General features: G+C 44.6%; 1 protein-coding gene across 2 annotated transcripts; it reads left to right on the top strand.

Annotated features, from left to right (window-relative positions):
• Window positions 1–502: 502 nt before the first annotated feature.
• On the top strand, window positions 503–4968 carry PROCR (protein C receptor). 2 transcript variants are annotated; one of them, XM_069496142.1, is made up of 4 exons: window positions 503–650; window positions 2807–3058; window positions 3786–4064; window positions 4306–4968. In XM_069496142.1, exons 1-4 carry the CDS (start codon window positions 581–583, stop codon window positions 4419–4421), a joined length of 717 nt encoding a protein of 238 aa, XP_069352243.1. In that variant the 5' UTR covers window positions 503–580; the 3' UTR covers window positions 4422–4968. The 2 variants fall into 2 exon arrangements, with proteins under 2 accessions (XP_069352243.1, XP_069352245.1); XM_069496144.1 differs by having other exon boundaries at window positions 544–650; window positions 3786–4068; window positions 4310–4727.
• Window positions 4969–11535: the final 6567 nt, after the last annotated feature.

The raw sequence follows: 11535 nt of genomic DNA, 5'->3' as shown, positions 1-11535 counted from the left end.
AGAGCCAGGTCCCTGATTGCGTAATTGCTATTTACTTAAAATTCTGGTAAAAATGTAGCCATTATGTTGGAAAACTAAATTCTAATCCCAGATTTGTCACCACCATGATGCATAAACTTTGGGCAAGTCCCTTCACTTCTCTGGGCCTCAATTTCCCTATCAGCAACCTGCTGGTCCTACACCCTGGAGTGTATTCTAAGTCAAAAGCAGATGCCCCACCCCCTGACTCAGCTTGGGCGCCCTTCTCCCCCCTTTCCGTCTGTGGTTCCTCGTTCCTCGGAAGCAGCCCAGGGAGAAGGGAAAAGGCAGGTCTGGGCAGGAGAGCGCCATGCAGGGCGGGGCAGAGGGAGGGCAGGAGGGAGGCCGGCCCCCTAGTAGGAAATGAGGCAGAGTAGGAATAACACTTTATAAGCCTGACGCCCTCTTCCTCCTCCCATCCCTTGATCCCTTGGCCTCCTTCCATCCTCCTCTGCTCAGCCTCTGCCCCTCCCAGATGGTCCTCACTTCTCTTTTCCCCAGGCTGCAGCTCACCGAGCCTGGAGCCTGCCTGAGCCAGGAGCCTGGGTCCCTCAGCCTCAGGATGTTGACAACTTTGCTGCCGCTACTGCTCCTGCCCAGCTGGGTCCTTTGTAGCCAGGAAGCCTTAGATGGTAAGTCTGGGACACGTCTCCCGCCTCGGGGTGGTTCTGGGTAATCTCAGCCTATTTGGGTACATGGCAAGAGAAGAGCTTATCCCATAGCGTCCGTGTCTGCAGCTGGCTGGATCCCTCCACAGGTCAGACAGGGAAGGTCCTGGGGACTGGTCTGTGTTCCAAAGTCAAGGTGAGGAAGTACATTTAAGCCCTGCAGAGGAGATGACGGAGGCTGGGAGAAATAGAACGACTGGGAAAATGGGAAAGAAAGCAGCAGAGAGGGTGAGGGAGTCAGCCTCAGGAGAGGGGAGAAAGGAATGAAGCCCCGGACAGACAAGAGCTGAGGGTGATGGTGAATAGGGGTCAGTCTGGGGAAGAGGGGAAGAGACTCAGAGATGAGAAGAGAGATGGAGGGAATGGGAAGGTGCAGGGAGAACTGACAGAAACTTGGGGAATGACTGGGGCTGAGAGAGGGGACGCAGAGAGGAAGCAGCTGGCGAGGTGGGGAAAGAGAAGCCGTGCCCAATAGGAGAACTCACGGGCGATTGATCAGGCTGCCTGAAATAGCCCCGTTTAAGTGGAGAAGGGGAGTTACTACCCTGCATTATAACCACACAGGGGCCTCCTCGCCCCTCTCCCACAACCCCTATAGCTTCAGTCTGCCCCTCTGAAAAGGAGCAAATAACCCGTGTTCAATAAGTGTGCACCATGGTTAACACATGTATTGATTCATTTAACTCCCACAAGACCCTGAAAGGTGGGTAATATTATCTCCATTTTACAGAGGAGGAAACTGGGTCACAGAGCAGTTAAGGACCATGTCTAGGGTTCCCCATACAGATATACTTATTCATACCTGCAGATACAAAGCACAACTTCTCAAATGCAGACACAGACAAGATACACACACACAGATCTACACTCCCGGACTCATTCAAATGTTCTCTGGGCACCAGCTCTATGAAGGCCCTTTTCTGGGTGCAGGAGGCAGAGGTAACCAGACATGGTTCCGCAGCCTGGAGGAGTTCAGTGTAGCTTGTGTGTGTTGGAGAGTGTCACTTAGTATAGAATCCAGTGAGATGCATGCTAACACATGGTGGTTTGGGGATCACCAAGACAGACCCACTGTGTCTGGGAGGGTAAAGAGGAGAGGCATCAGGAAAACTTCTCCAAGAAGAGAGCAACTGAGCTGGGTCTTAAAGCATGAATAGAAACTTGCTAGGCAGAAAAAGGTAGGCAGAGCAACCTTGACATGCTATTCACATGTCAGCCAAAAGCAGCATGAGGAATGCCAACAAATTTGATACATCTAAGCCCAGAGAAGAGGCCGGAGAAGGTAGCTGGGGCCAGGTCACCAGCAGCCTTGAATGCCAGGCTAAACACTCTGGACTTGATCCTGTGCACAGATACCCTGTGGCAAGGCAGTGTAGCAGAGTGGCTAAGAGTACTGGACTCAACTCCCTGCATTCAAACCTTGGCCCTGCCATGCCTGCTTAGCTTCAGCTTCCCATGTACATTGAGGTTAATAACAGTAGCTACTGCATTATTGGGGGGAAGACACAAATAAGATGATAATGTGTGTAAAGCACATTGCTTAGATCATAATAAGCACTTAATGGATATTAGCTATTATTATTTTTAAGTGATGAAGGCAGTGGTGTGTCTCTGGAGGAATTTAAGTAGGACATGATTTTGTCCATGGGTTAGGTGGAGGTCAGATTAGAAGGGGTGAAACTGAGAAATGAGGGCAGGGGGATGAGGCAGGAAGTTGCTGCCCCGGTCCAGATAAGAAGTGATGAGCCCTGAACTAGGGCAGTGGCAGAGGAGAGAACAGGAGATGGAATTGGGATTTTACTGTGGGTCCAGGATTTGTTGACCAACTGGAAATGCCGGGGAGGGAGAGCTGAGGTTGAAAAAGGAGGCAGAGAGGAATGTCTCTTCCACTGCAGGCCTCAGTTTCCTCACCTGTAAAACGAAGATAATTATCTCTATCCTGCCCTTCTGGGAGGACTATGAGTGTCAGATGGGGCGAGCAGCGGGAGGGCACTTTATAGTTTAGGAAGGATCCAGAAGGTGGGCCGCCAGCCTCTGGGTAGGGGGTTATTATCTCCTGCTGCCCGCCGCCCGCCCCCACGCCGGCCCCACGCTGACGCTGACGCCGACTCTGCCCCCAGGCCCGCAGAGCTTCCACATGCTCCACATCTCCTACTTCCGCGACCCCTATCACGTGTGGTACCAGGGCAACGCGTCGCTGGGGGGACACCTGACACACGTGCTGGAAGGCCCAGACACCAACGCCACAATCCTCCAGCTGCAGCCCTTGCAGGAGCCCGCGAGCTGGGCGCACACGGAGAGCAGCCTGAAGTTATACCTGCTCCAGTTCCACGGGCTCGTGCGGCTGGTGCACCAGGAGCGGCGCGTGGCCTGTGAGTGGGCCGCGGCCGGGGCGGGGCTGGCGGGGGCGTGTCCTAGCGGGGGCGTGTCCTGCATGGAAAAGGGGGAAAATGTTCGCGGGTGGGCGTGGCCCTGTGGGCGTGACTCGTGCGCGCCTGGGCCCTTGAAGATTGCCGGGTGGGAGCTGGAGGGAAGCGGGTGTCCTAGTTTCTCTCTTCCTGCTGGCATAACCTCCTGGGGCTGATCCCGTTGGGAGGCTCTGGCCCTGACTCACCCTGACCCCCCCCCCCCAAGGTTTACTGAAGATTCCCCACAGGTGGCCTCACAATATTCCAACTCCTTTTCTTAATAGACATGTCCCCAACCACCCTCCACCGCCCGCCACACACCCCGCGTCCTTCTCTGCCCATACTTTACCCTCAACCCCCCAGCCACCGCTCCTCACAGCAGCCGGCGACTTTGCTCACAGCTCCCCTCACAACCCCCACTCCTTCCCCTCAAAGACCCCAATTTCTTCTCTCAAAGCCGCCAACTCCTTTCTCTTCATCCTAGTCCCTGCCCCTCCTTGCATAGCCTCCAACTGTCTAACCCCAAACCCCTCCCTGCAGCCCCCAGGCCCTCCTCCCCAGACTCCCCTCTCCTCACAGCCACTGACTCTCACCTGCTGGCTTCCCACCGTGCTCTGTTCCCGGTGGCGGACATCCCCCCACACCTGGCACCCTCCCACACAGCCCCCTGACCCTGAATCCCCATCCGCAGTTCCTCTGACCATCCGCTGCTTCCTGGGCTGTGAGCTGCCTGCTGAGGGCTCTAGAGCCCACGTCTTCTTCCAAGTGGCTGTGAATGGGAGCTCCTTTGTGAGCTTCCGGCCAGAGACAGCCTTGTGGGAGGCAGACACCCAGACACCCTCCAAAGTGGTCACCTACACCCTGCAGCAGCTCAACACCTACAATCGTACTCGGTATGAACTGCGGGAATTCCTGGAGGACACCTGTGTGCAGTATGTGCAGAACCACATGGCCATGAAAAACATGAAAGGTATGTTGGGACTGGGGCCAGGCCTGTTGGGGAGGGGGCAGGTTTCAGACAAATGGATGGACCTGAAGGGTGGATACTCTGAGCAACAAGAAGCCCACAGCTGGGGGGTTGGGACAGAGTACACAGTTAACTTGGTAAACTGGACCCTTTCCTTTGGAGCAGAAATCCTTTTGGGGTTTGTCCCAAATCATGGACTCCTTGGGGATATGTTCTAAGGGCTGACTCTCTGCGTGTTCTGCAGGGAGCCAAACAGACCGCTCCTACACTTCGCTGGTCCTGGGCGTCCTGGTGGGCAGTTTCATCATCGCTGCTGTGGCTGTAGGCATCTTCCTGTGCACGGGTGGACGGCGATGTTAATTACTCTCCAGCCCCCTCTGGGAGTGGGCTGGATTGATGGGGGCTGGTAAAGGAAGGTTTCAGCTCACTGTGAAGCCAGATTCTCCTGCTGGGACACCATATCCCAGGAGGTTTGGAGTGACAGCTCTTTTCTTCTCCCAGGTGTGCCCACCCAGGGTTTGAGGGAGGGGAGGTAGAGAGGCTAGGTGGACAAGGTACTCGGTCTGCTAAGGACCTAAGAACTTGCATGCTTTGCTGAATTGGTCTGAGAAGCGAATGCTTATCTGTCTGTGAAAAACAGATGATGGAATCGGGGCAGGTGGTCCATCCTCCAAAGACAGACAGAATCACCTGAGGCATTCAAAACACATAACCAAGTAAAACAAGTCATCTACAACCAAAATAAACAACATTCAATGCTTACAGGTGTGCCAGATTTGGTACGGGACACCAGTATAATGGGGTAGAAAGAAATAACTGGAGAAATGGTGGAAGTGTAAAGTCCAACTAATATAGAAGTAATGAGTTATTAATTAATCCATTAATTAATAATAATAAATTTTTTGTAAAACTTCTGGAAAAGTAGCCTATAGCCTTTGCTTCCACTTCCTCATCTTCCACTCACTCTTCAACCCACTGCAGTCTGACTTCTCCATAAAGTACTCTAAGATCACAAGTAACTTCTAATCATCAAACTCTCATCCTTCATGATATCTGCAACTTTGTGGACTAGAACTCTCTTTTTACCCAGGATACCATACTTCTAAATTTTTTTTTCTTTTTCTTTTCTTTTTTTTTTTTTTTTTGAGACAGGATCTCACTCTGTCACCCAGGCTGGAGTGCAGTGGCATCATCACAACTCACTGCAACCTCAAACTCCTGGGCTCAAACAATCTTCCTGTCTCAGCCTCCAGAGTAGCTGGAACTACAGGCATGTACCACCACGCCCAGCTAATTTTTTAAAAAAATTTTTTATAGAGATTGGGTCTCAGGCTGGCCTACTTCTAAAATTTAAACTGTTCTGGCCACTCTTTTCCAATCCCTTTGACCATGTCATCTTACTCAACTCACTCTGGAAATGTTGGCTTCCTTAGAATTCCATTTTTTGGTTCCTTTTGTTCCCCTTTAAACTATACTCTTTCTAGGTGATATGCTGACTTCATGGCTTCAAATACTATCTATCTCTGGTTGTTTCCATGGAGAAGCAATATAATTTTATCTTTAAGAAATTGTGTTTTATCACCAGACTTAAGTTTAAGGAGTTTTTCTTCAAATCTCAATCTCATCATTTACAAAAGGCATAATGAATATACAAAAAGGGTAAAAGAAAAACAATACCTACCTCATAGAGGCCTCAGGAGTATTAAATAAAATAACAGATGAGGCCGGGCGCGGTGGCTCACGCCTGTAATCCTAGCACTCTGGGAGGCCGAGGCGGGTGGATCGCTTGAGGTCAGGAGTTCAAGACCAGCCTGAGCAATGAGCGAGACCTCGTCTCTACTAAAAATAGAAAGAAATTATCTGGCCAACTAAAATATATATAGAAAAAAAAATTAGCCGGGCATGGTGGCGCATGCCTGTAGTCCCAGCTACTCGGGAGGCTGAGGCAGTAGGATTGCTTAAGCCCAGGCGTTTGAGGTTGCTGTGAGCTAGGCTGACGCCACGGCACTCACTCTAGCCTGGGCAACAAAGCGACACTCTGTCTCAAAAAAAAAAAAAAAAAAAAAAAAAAAAAAAACAGATGAGATAATATATGTATAGTTGGTAAATATGACACCAGTGCTGACCTCCAGACCACTCATTTGCATTGATTCTTGAAAATCACCTCTACCTTAGTACTTTGTGGGTTTTCTTTTTTTTTTTTTTAGACAGAGTCTCACTCTGTTGCCCGGGCTAGAGTGCTGTGGCGTCAGCCTAGCTCACAGCAACCTCGAACTCCTGGGCTCAAGCGATCCTCCTGCCTCAGCTTCCCGAGTAGCTGGGACTACAGGCATGTGCCCACCATGCTTGGCTAATTTTTTTTCTATATATATTTTTAGTTGTCCATATAATTTCTTTCTATTTTTTTAGTAGAGACAGGGGTCTCACTTTTGCTCAGGCTGGTCTCGAACACCTGACCTCGAGCTATCCTCCCACCTTGGCCTCCCAGAGTGCTAGGATTACAGGTGTGAGCCACCTCGGCCGGCCTAGGTTATTTATTTTAAAAGCATATTTTTAAATGACAGAAGTAATACAACAACAGTAACAACACATAAATTAACAAAGAAAGTTTACAAAGAAAAAAGTGAAAGACCCCTGCTTTTTCTTTCTTCTCAATTCCTTACCCCTAAGAATTCCAAGATTACTTGGTTGCAAGTAACAGAAACCAACTCTGCCAACTTAAGGGGGAAATAAATATATTGAAAGGTTATTAAGCAATCCTCAGAGTTGATGCGAAGGCCAGATAATCAAGCTCAGAAAATAGAACTAGGTGTCCCAGCCAGTCACACCACATGAATGGTCTGTTTAAAGATACCCCAGCTGGAACCACTACCTTCATCACCAGTGCATGCTGCCATATTAAATGAATTCTCCTTTGTCCCCTGTGTCTTTACATCATCTGCTCAAGATTCAAAGTCCTGAGTGGGAGCATCCAGATGACCAAACCTAGGTTATGTTGCCTTTGCCTTAGCTGCAAGGGGGGAAAAAGGAAAACTTTAGGTACCTCTGACTTCTCCTATGGAACATGAGACCCTCTCTCCCATTAAGACTCACAGAGAGGAAGAGGTTGCAGATGCTGAGCAACGAAAACACAAAAACAAAGGAAAACAGAAAAGCAACAACAGAAACCCATAAACATTCACTACACCTCACATCATTAATGTATTTACTAATCCAATAAACATTTATCAATAACTTCCATATGCAAGACTTTATGCTTTGTACTTTGGAAGATAAGAAATGATTAGGATGTGATCCTTCTCAAGGGGCCAAGTGTTTTCTTAGGAAGATGAACCACATACAAACAAGAACAATACACGGCAAGATGTCTTATTGTTGTATAATTGGAAGAAACATACAAATAAAAATGTTATACTGTGATTTGCTGTTGTAGCTATTATTTACATATTGCTTTATAGTTTTTGGAATTCTTTAACTTGTGTTTATCATTTAATACCCACTGTGGTCTTGTAAGATTATTCTTTTCATTTTAGATTAGGGCACAAGTTAGTAGCACAGCCAGGATTCAAACCTGTGCCCTTGTGTTCTGAGATTTATGCTTTCTCTCCTCTACTAAAACTGAGGGAATCAGAGGAATCTGAGGGGAAAGGTAGGATTTTTGAATGGGTAAGATATGACCAGGCACAGATAGGAAAAATAGAACAGCTTCAATAAGGGAAAGAGTTAGGAAAAAGGAGAGTAAATTTTAGGAAGGATAGCTAGTCCGGTGTGATTGGAGAATAGAGGAATGGTAGGAAAATGAAACTGGAAAGATAGGCTGAGGTTTCATACTATTGGGCCTCTAAAACCTAGTGAAGGAGTGTGTTCATTAGCCGGTAAAACCTGGAGAGTTGTTGGCATACAGAAGGGTGCTGAAGACATCCTTCCCCTTTCAGCTGCGTCCTTTAGATAGGAAGCCCACTGACCTCAAGCTAACAGGCCTGGCCTGGACACTATCCATCCAGATCAAGACCAGGCTAGGCCTTACCCAGATTTGGGGAGGAAAAGAGAAAGGAGAAAATGAGAATAAGCCAGTCTGGAGAAGAGTGAAATTTTAAAGTATGAGCCAGAGGTATTCAGGCTCTAAGACGTTATATGACCTCTTTTCATCAGTGCTGCCACTACATTCATTCAGGTGTTTATCAATGCTTACCTGGATCCCTAGCATCACTTCTTACTTCTTCAGTGGTACAAAGCAGCTGCTTAATACAATTGGAATGAATGCATGTTCTGGACATTGCTGGGGCATCCATCCTCCTTCCCATGCTAACTTCAGTAGTAGGTATTCAACAAATATGTTTGACAGAATGAATTAATATATATTAATATATTAATATAATTATATATGAATGAATAGATGTTATCCGAGTTGTAGTTCTGATTCTGCTATCATCTAGCTGTGTGGCTTTGTGCACTAACTTCACCTCACTGATTCTGTTTTCTCATCTATGAAATGGGAATAGAAATCTATGACCTGCCTACTTCACATTGCTGTTGTAAGGAGAACATAAGATAATGGATATGAAAGCAATTTATAAACTGCAAAGCACTGTGTACATGTAAGGGGTGATTATTATTGTTAAAAAGCAATAGTTAAAAAAACCCCAAATAGCTCTAAAGTAGATTCTGATAAGTTAAAATATATATTATAAGCCCAAAATTAACCACCAAGAAAAAAACTAAAAATATATTGTTAAAAATCATTAAAGGAATTAAAATGGTTCACTAGAAAACATCCATGTGGTACAGAAGAATGTAAATGAGGAACAGAAACAGAAAAACATGAGACATAATAGAAAATCAAAAGGAAAATGGCAGATGTATACATCCAACCATAAGAATAATATTACATGTGAATGGATTAACTGTCCACTCAAAAGGCAGAGATTGTCAGATTGAACACAAAAAAAGATTCAACTTTATGTTGTCTACGGGAGACACACTTTAGATTCAAAGATACAAATAGGTTGAAAGTGAATGCGTGGGAAAGTATGTACCATGCAAATAGCAACCATAGGAGAGCTGAAGTGGCTATACAAATATTAGTCAAATTAGATTTTAGGCTTGGCGTGGTGGCTCATGCCTGTAATCCTAGCACTCTGGGAGGCCGAGGTGGGTAGATTGTCTGAGCTCAGGAGTTTGAGACCAGCCTGAGCAAAAGCAAGACCCCGTCTCTACTAAAAAAATAGAAACAAATTATATGGACAACTAAAAATATATATAGAAAAAATTATCCAGGCATGGTGTCACATGCCGATAGTCCCAGCTACTTGGGAGGCTGAGGCACGAGGATTGCTTGAGCCCAGAAGTTTGAGGATGCTGTGAGCTAGGCTGACGCCACGGCACTCTAGCCCGGGCAACACAGTGAGATTCTGTCTCAAAATAAAAAAAAGATTTTAATACAAAAAAAGTTATGAGAGATAATAAAGGACATTTTATAATGAGAAAAGGGTCAATACATCAGGAATATGTAACAATTTTAAACATATATACACCTAACAATGGAGCCCAAAAATACATAAAGCAAAAGCTTACAAAATTCAAAGGAGAAATACACAATTCAACAATAATAGAGACTTCAATACTACATTTTCAATAATGGCAGAAAATCAGTAATGATGCAGAAGGCTTTAACAACACTATAAACCGACTAGACCTAACACACATTTATAGAACACTTCATCCAACAACAGCAGAATGCATATTTTCCTCAAGCACATATGGACCACTTTCAAGGATAGATCATGTTAGGTAATGAAAAAAGTCTCAATAATCTAGAAGTATTGAAATCACCATTGGTGTATTATCTGATTACAATGGAATTAAATCTGAAATCAACAACAAGAGGACGTTTGGGAAATTTATAAATATGTATGTAAACAACACATTCCTAAGTAACCAATGTGCCAGAGAAAAAAAAATCACAAGATAAACTAGAAAATAATTTGAGATGAATGAAAATAAAACCACAACATACCAAAATGTATGAGATGAGCTAAATTAGTAAGGGAAAGAGGGAAATGTATTACTGTAAGTGGCTATATTAAAAGAAGAAATACCTCAAATCAATAACTTAACCTTTCACCTTAAGAAACTAGAAAAAGTAGAGCAATCTAAAACCAAATCAAGCAGAAGGAGGGAAATAATAAGGATTACAGCAGATAAGTGAAATAGAGATAAGAAAAAACAATAAAGAAAACCAACAAAACTAAAAGTTGATACTTTGAAAAGATTAACAAAATTGACAAACCTTTAGCTAGACTTGTCAAAAAAAAAAGAGATTCATCTATAATATGGGGGTAATGGTAAAAAAAAAAGAAAGAAAGAAAAAAGAAGACTCAGGCCAGGTGTGGTGGCTCATGACTATAATCCTAGCACTTTTAGAGGAAAAGGCAGAAGGATCTCTTGAAGCCAGGAGTTCAAGACCAGCCTGAGCAACATTGCAAGACCCCATCTCTATTAAAAATTTAAAAATTAGCTGGGTGTGGTGGGGCATCTGGAGTCCCAGCTACTTGGGAGGCTGAGGCAGGAGGATTGCTTGAGCCCAGGTGTTGGAGATTGCAGTGAACTAGGATGACAGTACTGCACTCCAGCCTGGGCAACAGAGTGAGACCCTGTTTCAAAAAAAAGAGAGAGAGAGAGGGCTCAAATTATGAAAGCCAGGAATTAAAAGGGAACCACTCTAATGATATTACAAAAATAAAAAGAATTATAAGGGAATAATGTAAACAATTATATGCCAAAAAAACTAGATAACTTGGATGAAATCGACAAATTACTAGAGAGACACACACTGACACAGACTCATAATAAATAGAAATCCAAATAGATCTGTAACAAATGAAGAGATTGACTTAGTCATTTTAAAACTTCCCGTGAAGAGCCTAGGACTAAATTATTTCACTAGTGAATTCCACCAAACATTTAAAAAGAAGTAATATCAATCCTTGATAAACTCTTCTAAGAAGTAGAAGAGGAGGGAACACTTTATAGCTCATTTCATGAGGCCAGCATTACCATGTACCAAAACCAGACAAAACATCACAAGAAAACTGCAGGGTAATATTATAATTCTATGACTATACACACAAAAACCCTCAACAAAATACTAGTAAACTGAATCTAGCAACATATAACAAGGATTATACACCACGACCAAGTGATATTTATGCCAGGAATGTAAGGTTCATTCAACATATGAAAATCAATCAATGTAATATACCATATCCATAAAATAAAGTACAAATCCCACATGATCATCTCAATAGATGCAGAAAAAGTATTTGACAAAATCCAACAGCCTGTCATGACAAAAACACTCAGCAAACTAGGAATAGAAGGGAACTTGTTCAACCCAATAAAGGGTATCTACAAAAAACCCACAACCAACATTATACTGAAATAATAAGAACTGAAAGCTTTCTCCCTATATTCA

Source organism: Eulemur rufifrons, chromosome 20 (genome assembly GCF_041146395.1).
Source record: "Eulemur rufifrons isolate Redbay chromosome 20, OSU_ERuf_1, whole genome shotgun sequence".
NCBI classification, from domain to species: Eukaryota; Metazoa; Chordata; class Mammalia; order Primates; family Lemuridae; genus Eulemur; species Eulemur rufifrons.
This window is presented reverse-complemented; position numbering and strand designations above follow the sequence as displayed.